Below are 15,239 nucleotides of genomic sequence, written 5' to 3' on the forward strand. Positions count from 1 at the left end.
AATTAATGAGATCCATATGTCCATCTCTCTTCCAAATTAATATTATTTGTTTAAACAAAGGGGAATGGGAAATCCTACATCTGAATGCCCTACAGCCTAGTGGTTAGGACACTCCTTTGGCAGCTGGGTTCAAAAGAGAAATGATGAACTTAAGGATATGGACTGTGATTTGGGATATTGGGGTTTAATTTTCAAGTCTGCCATAGACTTCTTCTGTGACCTTGAACAAGTAATTTAACCTTCATGTGCCTCAGTTCCATACCTGTAGAGTAGGACAATACCTTCCTCCTATCCATCATCTGCTAGTTTATTTAGATAAATATCTGGGAACAATCACTTGCTATACACAGAGGCTCTAGCACAATTGGGTCCTAATATAATTTGGCACATAACTGCATCATTTCAGGTTAAAAAAACAATATTAAGATAGATTTTGCTATTATTTTTTATTGTATTGCTCCTACCTTCTCATTCTGGGCAGGGGAGCCCGTCTGCATTTACAAATACGTTTTTGCTTCAGGATTACTCAAAGATATTCACTTGGACATTATTCATTATTGCTCATGGAAGGAACATGAGTCAATTTCTCCAGGCTTTGATATACCACACTGCTATATCTGAGACATCTTGATAAATTTCCTAAGGATGCATAATTTATGCAAGTAAGATTGCCTGACACCGTCCGAAATGTTCTGGTGACTAAAACCACCTCTGCTGTACAGCCTTTTCTTTTCTTGGAATGACAGGGGAGAGCTATGTCTGCTGTTAGATTCTAGTTTTCCAGGCAGGACAGCACACGTCTAAGATGGCCTTATTATCCCAGTGCAATAGCACTCCTAATGTATCACAGCTCAGCTTAGTAATTGGCATGTACCAGAAAGCATTTTCCCTTCAGGCTTGTCACCCCTTTTTAGCACAACTGATGAAAGTGCAGTGCATAAAGATGTACTGTGCAAGTACATCCAATAAAACATTTAGGAATGATGAGGCTATCAGATTATTCAACTGCTTTAATAATTCTATCCCTAAAAATCATAGAGAATACCTCATGCTGTAAAGCAAATAGTTCTGTTGTGTGTTTCATTTTAACAGTTGGACTCTTCCATAACATGCTGAGGGACAGAAACATTTACTGGAATAAGAAAAGCTTATTTCATTTCTCAGTGTACCTAGTGTTCTAGGAACACCACTGCTTATGTTATAGAAGTAATTCAAAGCTCGGACAAAACTGCTTACCTTCAATTTATAGTATTATAGGCAAAAATGAAAATCTTTGAGTAAATATTCTTAATATAAATTCTCAGACCAAAAATTATGCAAAAGGGATAGTTTACTAATTGGAAATGTACTGGAAAAGTATTCAGGAGTAATTATTCTAGAATAGTATTTTTGCATTAGCCACTTTTGGATATACTTTTCACACTCTGGAAGATGTTGTTTGTGCTCAGAATAAGAAAGTCTTGACACTGAGTATAATGATTAAGTTATTTTTAATGGTCCTAAAATAAAAAGGAATGTATTTTATTTTTTTCATATAATTTTCCCCATTGTTACATCATAAGGTAGTGTTCATGTTGCAGATTCTTCAACTCTGAAGTTCTTATCCTGAGCTTGCAAATAAGAAAAAAATTGTTAACACTACCTTAACTATACCCTAACATATTTTATCTTAGAAACTCAGATATGATAGCCTACCATCATTGTACATTTCTAAAGTTTTGAATGTGGTGCAGTATGAACCTCAGATCCTTTACATTTGATAACAATATGCAAGGACAAATTTCATTGGTAAGTCACCACAGCTAGAAAGCATCAGAAAATTTAACATGAGTTTACAGCTTTCAGATCACTGAAGCATACCCTGGAACATGACCTTTCAGCTGCAACTGACACATAGGCTTAGAGAGGTGTGTCAAGAAGACCAGTGGCTCCTTAAAGTAGAGGCGGGGTAAACCTAGTCTAAATCCCTGTTTAAGTGATTTAAGGATTTCCTTGCACCCTCTGTCTCCGTGTGCCATGTGAAATCTTTCAAGACATTCTCAAGCTGGCACGTAGTTGTGAATTCATTAAAGAACAGGTGGGCCAATTCATTTACCAAGGAGAACACTTGTTAAGAAAAAACATTACAAACAACAGAACAGTCGCATGCAAGTTGGCTGCAGAGGATGGAACATGTTTACTTTGGATTTCTCAGCAGACCCCTGCAGGCATTCCCTCCACAAGGAAAAATTATTACTTTGAGAGAGCTCGCTAGTGAAGATGCCAGTTCTTAGTTTTCACACATTAGGAAGTCAAGCAAAAAAACAGTCATTCCCTTATCCTGCTCACTGGTGTGAAAACTATGCTCCTTTATATAGAACTTTAGTTAGCTGAGAACAAACCTGTTTTCCTAATGAAAGCACAGCCTGAGTTACCTGATCTGTTAATTTGAGACTGTCTGTAGCCCATGCAAACAGAGCAATTAGATATAACAATGAATTTAATTACCACCCACTTCCTTCAAACATAGTCCATGCAAAAGATTTCAATTAACTTCCACTATATGGAAGGTTTGAAGAGTCTGTTTTGTTCCATTGTAAAGCTCATTTGAGACAAAAAGAGCGACACAGATGCTAAATTTCTTGCGATTCAGTTTTCAATTAACTTTAACTCAACCAATTAACAGATTTGCTCATAAATTCTCAAAAAAGTTTGTACAAAAGAGCAAATGGTATTATAGTTTTGGGGGGTATGTGCTGTATTTCCCAAAACAAAGAAGATGAATCCTTGCTTTCATTCCAAGGTGCATCTCACTCTTAACACTGAAACGTGGCCAGTACCAGCATAATACAGTGTGCCTGAGGACATTAGACACATTATTACAGAGTCAATCATAGAAAACATGTTCTGAATAATCTTTTTTTTTTAAACTCACGTGAAATACATATTTACCAGGATCTTGAGGTCTTAACCAAAGGAATAAGTGATTGTGCCTACAACTGTCTTTATATACTCAATTAGGCTATCTGTACAGCCTATCACTCAGTTTGCATGTGAAATCATAGTATTTATCAAAAAGCAACTACATAATTATATATACATAAAGTCAGTCTCCTCTTTAACAAAATATGACTTCATGGTCAATCAGGACTTTCTATTTTAAAGCATAGATGGTCTGGTAGAACCTATCTCCCATCCCATTCATGATAGTACAGCCTCTCCCATTTTAACTGCACTGAACTTCTCTGCCATCCATGGATAGAGCTAAGAGACCAATACAATCATGGTTTACATGAGACACAATAAGGAAAATACTTAAATGTATTTAAGGTTATTTAATGCAAATGAGCAGATGAATCAAACACCATGTACCACAGCCCACACCTGGGGAATGTCAGTGTTACCTATGTCTCATCTACTCAGGGAAATGGAGCAGAATAGTTAGCCCTGAATGGCACCCTATTAGATGCTGTTCCAGGATAAGAGTCATTTTGTTTTGGAATAACAGAGTGCACTTCTAGAATGGTGCAATAATATTGTAACAGAGCCATTTTTAATCTGGACCACTGTCCACACAGAGAGCTACTGCAGATTAGTTTTTCCAGTCAATTTCTTTTTGCAGACAAGCTCTTATGTATTTTTGCATTGATGCTGTTTTCCATTTTAAAAGTGAAATTTTGCAAGCTGACAAGGAGCAGTGTGGGGGTTAGGGGGAGGGGGGGAAGAGGGATGGGGAGGAATTCTCTTACCTGTAAAATAGTATTTCTTTCTCTGAAAGAAAAGTTCACTCACTAACTTGATGGAGTCTCACTTGCATCATGCTGGAAGAAGCAAGAGTTGCTCTAAATCTGCAGAACTTTTTCAGTTAGTTGAGCCAAAGCTCTTTGTTTCTCTAGTTGAGAATGGCAAGGCACTTTACAATAAAAGCAGCTGGGAAGAGACACTTTGCTGAAGTTAAACTGGTTCGAAAAAGGAGGAGGGAAAAATCTTTGCCCAAACTTAATTGAAATTAAACCTTTTAGTTAGAATTATATAAGAGTGACTGCTTTTAGAGTGAGACTCCAGCACTAGAGCCCTAACTCAGCAATTAAGAACACATATCTAGGCCTCAACAAAAGGGATACTCAAGTACTTTACTTACTTGGGGTCCAAGACAAGGTACGAAAAGAAATGCAAGAGTACAATACAAATAGAATTAGATCAGAACCAATGATACAATATTAGTGATTACATTTGTTGACTGACAAATGTCAGTTGTAGATAAGGAAGACCTTTTTATCCATAGGCAAAGTCAAAAACAAGAGGCACTTTCTTTAGCCTTCTTCCTATACTCGTCATTCTAATTAAGAGTTCAGTGGAAATAATGCTAATAGTAGATAAATCAGATATTCCATATTATGGTTCCTAAAGCAACCATAACATTTTTGTAATAGCAAAGATGTAGCATTCTGTTAACAGATGGGCAAAAGGTAGTTTCTACAGTGCTGTCTAATTGGTTCAGAGAGGCATGAGCTTTTGCAACAACATATTTCATTATATTTACTCCACAACTCCAACACCCCTATGGATTTGAATACAATCTCTTTAAAATGTCTATGACAGACACAAATCATCTTTATTCCGGTTGCATTTAACGAACTTAATAATTTTTACTGTGGGCAAATAAATATGGCACGGTACCCTTCCTAATAATCAAACTTTGCTTTGCTGTCAACCACCACGTGTATTTTAAGAACACTTGACTATGTCCACATTTCAAAAAGCTTTTTTTTCTTGTACTCCCTGCAGCTCCCCTCTTGTCCAAGGCAAAGTAAAACAATACAAACAACAAAAACATTTAAAGAATATACATCTATCTAGCTATATCTATAGAGAGAGATATATCTATGTATAATGTTTATTCTCTTAATGTTTTGTTGTATATATAAATTTATATATATAAATTTTTTTCATCTGGGCAGACGCAATGAAAATACTGCATAATATGGATAGAATCAGATACACATAGAATCAGATACACAAGATTTTATCTTAGAGAAAAATATATTTATTCTCAAGATCTATTTTAAAAAGTCTTTGGAGTGGTGCAAGTAACAAAAGCTTAAAGGGGGGCAGGGAAGAGATGATTTGATTACCCCCCAAATAGAAAGGCATTACAAAATGTAGATATTCAGAATTCAGCTGCCTTGTACTAAAAGCATGTTCCAACACTAACTTTTCCTAAACCAGTAGCATTTAACTGCCATGAGTGAGGATAGTGACAGCCTTTTATAGAGTTTTTAGTCTCACATTAGATCAATGCATCCTTTAAAAAAGAAAAACAAGTGTTTTTTTTCCTCCTCACCTGTACCACAAAATGAAACTGTCTACAGAAGAGAAAGAGGGACCTACTAATGAGTGAACTTGCAAGGAAGATATATTTTCTTATCTATCGGATTCCCAGCTGTCAAGCAGTATTTTGTCATTCATTTGGTAGGTCTTTCTAAGCTCAACACCCAAAAAGAACAAAGAAAAAAAATCACTGACTATATCACTATAAAAACTGAAAGGCCAGTGAGTTGAACTGGATAAGAAAATTATGGATTTGTTTATAAAAAATAGCATCTTCATGTTTCATAGAAATAAGGAATTCAAACTGGATGTAACTCTATTTAGACTTCCAACATACTTATGGTGGGCACATTATTCTAATCTTCTTGAACAAATATTAAACACCTAATGGAGTCCTAAAGGACATTGTCAACGATTCTTTGCAATCAAATTCCAAGAAAGGAAAAGCTGAACACAAAACTTTAACGCATTAACAGCTCTACAGTTCCAGTTCAGCATCAATGGGACATGTTTTAGCTCATTCAGATTGCTTTGGGCTCAACTTTTGTACTTAAAATAGGCATTAAAAGGAGACCGAATTGGCAAAACGTGTAGGTAATTTGAAGGCAGACAAAAGTGAAGGTACTACCAAATTATCAGGCTGGGGAATTGTATTCTTGCATTTTAATTAACAGAATGGTAAATTTTATAACACTGAAAAACAGCTGTTTCTTTAGTGTTGAAAAATAATCATGCCTACAAGATAAACCGCACAACCTCCTTTTTAATAAAAGATTTTACCAGCCCGGGGGCCGGGATGGGAGTGGGGTCAGGAGTTAGTTGACCAACTGGGCTTTCTTTATTCTTTTAAGAAAGATTTGGCAGAATTTAAAAGAAAAGTAACAGTACATACTATGTTTGTACATTCTGGGGGGATTCTGATGATGCAGAATACATGAGATGATACATTAGAACTGCAAAACTTAGCATGAGTTTTTCTAAAATTTCCCATTTTTTACCCATTTAGCCAGATTCTCTGTAATCTTTTAACCTGTTTTTTTCATGCTGTAACAGTTTACAACCCTTTCAGAGAAAGCTCAGCCCTAGGACTCCCCAAAAAGCAGCCTCATTTAGTCTCCTGCTCCTGAAGGACCACTTGCCATGATTTCAGAAGAGGAAAGCCACTGGCTCAAGACTGGTTCTCCTCTGTCCCTGGCTCCCTAGGTGATCTGTAACATCCCCACCCTGAAGAGTGTGGGTTTTTCTGATCAGCACCTGAGAAGAGTGGGTATTTTCTTTTAGGGGGCAAAGAGTCAGAATGCCAATGTCCCAAACAGCACATCAGACTGCTCAGGTCCAGACAGTCTTTCTATGGCACTGCAGTTCCCTCTGCTCTTCCTGGGACTCCCCTTTTCTCTCCCTACTCTGGCATCTTTAGGACTACTCTTTTCTCTCTCCAGTTCTGTCAAAACATCCCTCTTTCTCCTCAGGCAGTCAGCTGTACTCCCCACAAAATTGTTACAAAATTCTAGTTTTAACCTGCGTATACCACTCACCCAATGAACAAAGTCATGGGGAACCAATCAGAAGTCCCCAAGGCCTATCAGGTCTAAACTACCACATGTTCCCAGGGTGGAAAATACATACAAGTATCCTGATTATGAAGCTTTTTACAGGAACTTTAAAGTAAAGCATGCTCACATTGAGCCCCCAAAATGCTCCACATTAGAAATTAAGGCTAGAAATCAGCCCACTTAACCTTTTTTGTCACGCATGCAAATATTTTAGAAATACTTTCAAGCTCTCAATGAAACAAGACATTCTGTCCTAGAACATACTAAAGCAAAACTCATTCAAGTAACTGACACACTGAGCTCAAATATAACATAAATACAAGCAACATGTTTTATTTCATGTAAAATGAATCACCTATTAGCCCAATGTTCAAAAAGGAACAAAAGCATCATAAAGCTTCAAAGTAATTTCCTGCAAGAAAGGAAATGAAAGACTGAGGAGATGCTGAATTATCACCGATTTTTGTTCACCGGGTTTCTCACTTATTAACTGATGGGAGATAACATGTTGACAATATTAAAAACAAAATCTGTATTGATTCAACTAACCCTTTGCTGTGTTTGTTCACTACTGATGTAAGACGTTTAATCAGGTCTCAAGTTATTGCGATGATTTAATTTATCTACTGAAGACTTTTATGTCACATTTATTTGTTTTGGACAGTAAAAGTACCATTTCCAATAGTAAACTGCTCCAAAAAAGAGAGGAAAATACTTACTTCATACTTAATACCTAAACTTGCCTTTAGATGATGAATGAAATGTTCCACTGAGCGAAGACAGAATCTCCCATTGCTCTCCATTACCCACTCAAAATATGATTTATGTCTTGAAAACTGGCATTAGCTATGTTCCCTCTTTTGCTTTCCTTCATATACGAGCCACTGGACAATTAAGGATTTTCTCTAAATACAATTTAATTAAAAGCACTAAATAAGCTTTGAATTTTATTTTATATGTACAATAGTTACCAAATAACAATGAATACACTGAATCAGTTATGTTAAATTTCACATAACTTATAAAGGTCAGAGCATGGCATAGAATAAACTCTCACTGCCTTTTGCATATACAAAATAATTAATTATTAAGATCTCCGATTACCATTTTGCATTTTTCACCTGTTTTTAAATTCTCCAAATAGTCTGACATAAAAAATAGTGTAAGTAGGAGTTTATTGATCAGTTTATATAAGATTAGCAAAGATAAACATTATTAGTAAAGTTAAAGTTTGCAAGAAACTATATGTAAAATTACACCAAATGTAGAACTTAATATATCCACATGAAATAGTTACCTTTATTTTTAGAAAATAGTTTCAAAAACAGTCCAAGTTGTATATTAATCTGGTCAAACTGACTTGCATATGAATGAACAGTCAAGTTGACTCAAATATTGAAAATATGACTATCTTTTTTAGTATTCACAAATAAGTATGTGTGGGTGTGCATATATACGTGAAGAAATGTTAAATGCAAAAAATATACTGTTCATCCACTCCTGGTTACACAAAATTTAGTACTTGGACATTAAACTGCAATAGGTGAAAAAGTCCATTTCAAATCTACATTCAACCAGCAAATACTTAGAAGTATTTTTGTAAACACTTAAGAATGAGAACCCCCATTCATTTACAAAGTATTCCTTCTTTAGGAAAATCAGAATTTTTTCAGCTTGGAAATGGTGTACACGAGCTCTAGTTTGCCCATTTTGATTTAACCAAACAGAAGAACCACCCAAGCTCAGAATAATGCAACCAAAAGCTCAGCAGATGCATCATTTCCAAGTCAGTCACTTCTGAAGCATAATCCATGTCCAGTTCATCAACAAAAAAGAAAATGCACTTGGCTACAAAAATATTAAGGAATGTTATTGAAAACAAAAGGCTATTTTGGTAGAAGTAACTACAAAAATAATTAAGTCAGGTCATGTTGTAAAGCTTTAATGCAACAGCATTACAGTACAGAATTTCCTTCCAAAACCTTAAAGCTTAATCAGCGCCAAATTTTAAATAGTGACCTCTCAAGTGCTTGAAAAATTAGCTCAATAAAGTCTCTCTTCAATTTAGCTAAGTACAATTATGCAGGTGTCAATCTATGCACTTCAGCCATCTGTTGAGCATTATCTTTTGTTCCATTGGCAGCAGTTAGAGGCATTGAGATATTCTGATATGTTGATTTAGGATGACTCATCACATCACCCTCCTCCTCTCCAGTGTCTGAATCTGGTGTTGTTGCAGAGCTGTTCTCCATCCCCAGGATCTCACAGACTGCCTGAGGTAATTCCTATGAGGAGCAAAAAACCACCAAAGTACTTGTGTTATAAAAGTTACAGATTAAAATTGAAAAAAACATTTAAGAACAAACTCTGATTTGTACTTAAGATTCTTAAATATGTTCTAAAACTATCTGTTTTCAGAAAAGACTTGAAAGATGATTCAGATTCATGCAATCTGCATCTGATTAACAATGGTATCTTTGCCCTGATCAGAATAAAATCTGAATCAAACATTACAAAGTTTTTTCAGATTTTTTTTCAAATGCTCAGGAAAAAAAAAAATCAATATTCAACTGTTAAACCCACAACAAACTATGGTCTTACGTTGCTTGCGGTTCTATAGGTGACTAACTCAGGTCCTCACTATGACCCTTCCCCACATACCAAAGGTCATCTACACACAGCTAATCTAAAAACTAAATAACAATGATCAAACAGAGCAAAACTTAATTTTTTCCCCATCAGCAGCATACTTTTGATATGAAACATAGAATTCAAACCTATGCAGGTGCATGAGGCTTTGTCAACATCCAATCAAAGAATGAAAGCATAACATCTTATCTAAAAACTGAACCATTTCAACAGCTATACATTTATATGACTACGGCCAACCATATATTTTTCTTTTTACTGTCTGAAATGCTCATAGCAGACATAGTTAAAATAATTTTACCTTGCAACTCATCATCTGCATAGAAATTGCTTCTGCTTTGCAGAGTATATCTTCCACATCAATTTTCATAGACAGTTCATTGACATGCTAAAAATATATTCACAAACAATATAAAAGTGACAAATGGTCTGCTAGAAAAATACGCTATTGCATTAAAAAATAATTTTCCTCTACTATATTTCTGTAAGTATCACACTGGAAATTAAGGGAACCAAACTGCAATGCACTGAATGCACTCCACTTTTATCAATTAATGAACACTGAAAGTGCTCAACCATTCATAGCAGGTGCCCAGCCCTTTAAAAGTCCATAGCAGTATTCCTTAATCAAATTTAATGCAACATTTTAGTGTATACCAGGCAAATTCAACTGCCATTTTCAAAGCGGTACTGATAAATGAATTTAGAGAGGGTGCATTAACAGAATTAAAATGAAAACACTTAAGATGGATAAAAACATACAATGCTATTTTTCTACTTATTACTGTGTTGAAAATATTATTAGCTCATCAATAGGTTTTAACTTCTTAGCACGAGTACATGATCAATAATTACTCATCTATCCAGCTGCCCTATTGTTTAAAGAGCTCTGGAATTAAACAGGATTGGCAAAAAGTAAACTAAATTTAACCCTCCAGAAGACATGCCATGTATCTATGCCCTTTATTCAATACAGAACTCCAAAAGCTTACGCAGGGCATGTCTACACGTGCAATTAATGCAAGCAATAAACTCCGGCACATTATGTGCAAGATTTTATTGCTCCTGGGCACACCGTTTGCATATGTGCCCAGGACCACAGCATGTTGTAACAGGTCAGAGCAGCCCCAGCTGGCAGGGGGGCCAGGGGTCAGCCTGCCAACCCAGGGCTGCTCTGACCCAGCTCAAATGTGCTGTGACAGGGCTGGCTAAGGCATAAGGGTGCTACAATGCAGGGCTAGCCAGCTGGCAGCCCCCACACTAAAGCACTCTCATACCCCAGCCAGCCCCTCCAGCATCTACACATGTGCTGCTGTGAACTAAAAAAAACCCTGCAGCAGGATTATATTTGTATTTACAAGTACTAACCTGATGCAGTTAGTTTCCTCCACCCTAACAGCACTGCACATGTAGACATGAGACATTTACTGCAGAGCTAATTAGGCAACTGCACTAAATGTCTCATGTAGATGCGCTCACAAAGTGCTAACTTAAGCTAACTCAAGACTACGTAACAGTAAGATACCTTTAGTATTTCATTAAAGCCATAATGCTTGTCCATTATTTGCTGCTTTTCAGATTCCAAGATAGCGCAACAGATGAGGAGATGAAAATTCTGGCATGGCAATTCTGTCCACATTACCTGTTAAAACATTAAAACACTTTTTGAAACTGGAAATAAGACCTTATATATCTTTTTTTAAAGAACAAGAAAGATTTTGAAGAATGATAATGTAACGCAGCTTCAATAATCCTCTAAACCTAATTGCTTAATTAACAATAAGCTGCCATTGATACCACCAATTTCTATTATTGACCAAAATCTGTTAAATAATTAGTGATAAATAAAACCAAATTGGTTACATGTACAGTTCCTCAAGACTTTTGCATCCTTTGATTCTATACGATATAGATATAGATTCTATATGATATACTTTCACAGTCTATTTGTCTTGGATTCAAATTTTACTCTTTCAGCATAAGAAGGTTAGGTAAGTGAGTGTCACACACACTTGTGAATTTTAAAGGTTTTACACAGTACAAAGTTTAGAGGGTCTATTAGATTCAGCTGTTGTGCTCTCAAATCCATCCCAAAGGCTCTCAGCTGCCAAAAATTGCCCCCATCCCCACCCTCACTATCATATACCTGGCATCAAAGTATGTATTTATATGCATAATAATGGCTTTGGACCAATTCTTGATGCAGCTAAATTCAACAGAAAAAGCTCAGTGAGTTCAAGACTTAGCACTCATGAACATGTTAAATTGCAAATGTAAGCTGAAATTCAGTGCTAGTATTAGGGATGAAAGTTTGATTTATGCAAAGAGAAGAGTATAACAAATGCTTGAAGGAGAGGTGGGGAAGGAGAGAGAAAAAATAAAGGACCAATACTGAAAAATGCTATTTGCATAAATAATCTTCATGCATATTAACTGCAGCAAAGAATTCAATAGAATTACTCCAATAAGCAAAGACTACTAACAAGAATAAGGTCCTGGAGAATCTGGTTTTGACTGGATATATTAAGACATGTTGAAATGAAAGAGGACATCAAGAAAAGGAGAAGGCAGTTATACACAAAATAAAAGTGGTTCTGGTCTAGAAGGTACATATTTATGAAAAATAGTATTTCATTTTCTAACACTGACAGGGAAAGTGTGGGTTACCATGGGGAAATAAAATGGAGCTGCATTTGAGAGAGGAAACTGAACAGCATTTTTTTAAACACACATAAGCCAGCTTTGTGGGTATTTTCTAGAGCAGGACTGTCCTACTGGCAGCCTGTGAGCCAAACACTTATCAAACTTTCTTTCTTATGCTGAAAAAGAGTAAAATTCTCTGTTAACCATTTGAGGCCTGCTGTCCCTGCCCAGATGCCATTTACATACCCTCCCCCCATTGCTCTTCCTGCTCCTGTGATACTCAGGCGTGCACAAGCTGGAGAAGGGAGTGTATGTCTCCTGCCCTGGGGGACAAGATAACACAACCTGGAAGGCCAGTGACCCCAGCTGCTGAAAGTTGGGCAGCCCTGTTCTAAAGCAATGGGGGCCACTGTTTTGGCAAGCATGCCACAAAATTAGACTGGTACCCTTCCACTTTGATCCCCTTCCCAATCTGCTGCTCTGCTTTCTGCTCTCTGCCCTATCTGCCATTGTGCTTCCTGTGCCCAATCTACCACATGCCACACACAGAGGCTATTCATTCCACTTAAGGCATGTATGCTGCAGGTTGGCCATCCCTGTCCTAGAGTATCAAATTCAATATTAAATACATTCTCTTATATATGCCATGTTGCATTCTTAACTGAATATTTACTGTAAGGACATTTTCCAACTTGCATACTTTTAACTGAATATTTTTCAGAAATATTCTACTGCAATGGTTTATCAGATACCTTCGGCTCCTCCCTGACTAGCTACCTCCATTAATGTAGTGCCTCATGACTCCACCTGGGATCATGGTGCCATTACGCTAGGCACTCTACATCCATATTAAGATATAGTACCTGATCATAAGAGTTTACAGATTAAATAAACAAGACAACTGGAAAATCATCCTCTCCATTTTAAATAATTACAGTGAGATTAAGTGACTAGCCCAAAGTCAAGCAGCAAACCTAGCTTCACAGTTGTGTACAGATGTTATAGAAGTCCCAACCCTGTTTCTTTCAAATCATTAACTGATTTAACAGGACGGTCAAGAAAACTGTCAAGAGCTAGAACATGTCTACATTTTCTAGAAAAGATGACTCATTTTATAGAGTAAAGTCTCCATCAATCGAACCCTTTAGAGAACCCAACAAACATCAGTTTCAAACTCGTGTTCAACTTTTTCATATTTCCCATTAAGATATTTTCATCTTGGAGCAATGTCACAGTAAATTACTGAAATATCAGTTTCCTGTTGTTGCTCTGCCCAGACTCTAGCAAGTATCTGGCATTTGTATCTTTACACTACTCTGGTGTCCTATATATTCCATTAGGTATCTCATATAAAAAGAACCACATACTTAAAAGGTAGATTTGTGTTGCATTAAAGAAAAACGAGTGATTTTGTTTCTTTACTATGTTACTTTGAATAGCTAAAAAACTCAAAAAAGTACTGTCCTTTGGCATTTTTTGAGATCTTCCCTCAGGAAGTAGATTTTTTTTTTTAATTTGAATCGGTGGTGTCAAAACTTCCTGGTTCCCCTCCCCCTGCTTTTCCCCCCCAACCCTTAAAACCAGACTATGGGACTCCTGTCAGGTCATGTCCAGATCCATCTCCAGCAGCTGAGCAAGCAGTATCGGGGAGCTTCAGGGATTAACACACCCATCATTCACCCCTATGACACCAATGGATGTCCCCAGTGAGGCTCCATACTCTGGAACTTGGTGGTGGGCCATGACTCCACCTACCCTTCCCCCCAAATTCCCAGCCTTTTCAGTAGCTCCACAGGTCAGCTGTGGCCCATAGGACATATCCTTGCCACCCTGATTTTGATATAAAAAGCAATATTCTCAGCAACAATCAAGAGCCAAATTCAGTATAACTCAAAACAAAGGCAGCCTCAAATTGTCTTCCCATAAACTGGGTAAACATCTCATCAGGGCAAGACAAAGAGCTAACATTTCTGGATGTAAGAAATGACTTTTCTAGAACAACTCATCTGAGAACCCACAAAAGGAGAAGCAAATCTAGACCTAATCCTGATTAATGTACAGGACTTGGTTTAAAAGGCACCTGCAGGTGAGCTGCTCTGTCATAGCAGCCACAACAATTACATTCAACATCCTAATAGGAAAAAGCCACAAAAAAACACTATGCTGATATACAAATCTAGGAAGGGAAATTACAAAGAAATGAGGAAATTAGAAAGTAGTTAAAAGGAGCAGTCAAAAATGTAACAGGCCTGCAGACAGCCTGGAAGCTGCTTAAAAATACTATATTAGAGGCTCAGGAAAAGTGTATACCATATAAATCAAAAGGGGTGCCAAGCAGTCCAATAAAACCCTTGCATAGCCTAATAGCTAACTTAAAGCAGCCATTCAAGGCAAAAAGACATCCTTCACAAATGGAAGGCATGCCCAAATGAGGAAAACAGGAAAGCTCACAAACTCTGGCAGGTCAGGTGTAAAAGCAAAATAAGGCGAGCCAAAAAAAAACTGAGGAGCAACTAGCAAAAGATGCTACAGTTAAAAATAAAATCTTTAAATACATCAGAATCAGGAAGTCAGTGAGAGAATCGATGAGTCCATTAGTGACTGAGGAGTATGGCTTGCACTCAAGGATGATAAGGCCATGGCACAGTGTCACAACCCAAAGGGTGTGATTTTTGTTTGTGTGTGCTTCGTCACTGCTAAATTGTCCCCGCTAAATTGCAGCTTCTTTGCACGGTGGAGTTTTCTGCTGCAAAAGAGAACCCCGGTGCAAGGGAGAATTTCCCGCTAATTTGAAGCTTTCTTTGCAGGGTGCATTTCTTTGTTGCAGCACAGAAATGCTCGTTGCAAAGAGTTCCCGCCATTTGTATGCTAATTCGGGTCCCATTATTGGCCAGTTCTAAATTATTCACACGTGGCGGCTAGTGATTGGCTTGCTAGCTGTATAAGAGGCTGGAGTGGTTTCCGCCCAAGTTGGAGGACTCCACGAACAAGGGAGGAGGAGACTTCACGCTGTGTGAAGATCTCTAAGCGCTGCGGATCCTTACAGACCCAGTGCATTTAAAGCAGGCAACAGAGGTCTGATCA

At 37.2% G+C, this 15,239-nt stretch overlaps 1 protein-coding gene across 1 annotated transcript in view; it reads right to left on the bottom strand.

Moving 5' to 3' along the window:
- Positions 1 to 5,064: 5,064 nt before the first annotated feature.
- The window catches only part of TBC1D15 (TBC1 domain family member 15), a 71,028-nt gene continuing 60,853 nt past the window's right edge, over positions 5,065 to 15,239 (bottom strand). Inside the window, 3 exon segments of the mRNA XM_006026249.3 lie at positions 5,065 to 9,148; positions 9,814 to 9,900; positions 11,038 to 11,154. Coding sequence (XP_006026311.1) covers positions 8,942 to 9,148; positions 9,814 to 9,900; positions 11,038 to 11,154 — 411 coding nt within the window. The 3' untranslated portion in view covers positions 5,065 to 8,941.

This window comes from Alligator sinensis, unplaced genomic scaffold, assembly GCF_000455745.1.
Source record: "Alligator sinensis unplaced genomic scaffold, ASM45574v1 scaffold1021_1, whole genome shotgun sequence".
In the NCBI taxonomy this organism is placed as follows: domain Eukaryota; kingdom Metazoa; phylum Chordata; order Crocodylia; family Alligatoridae; genus Alligator; species Alligator sinensis.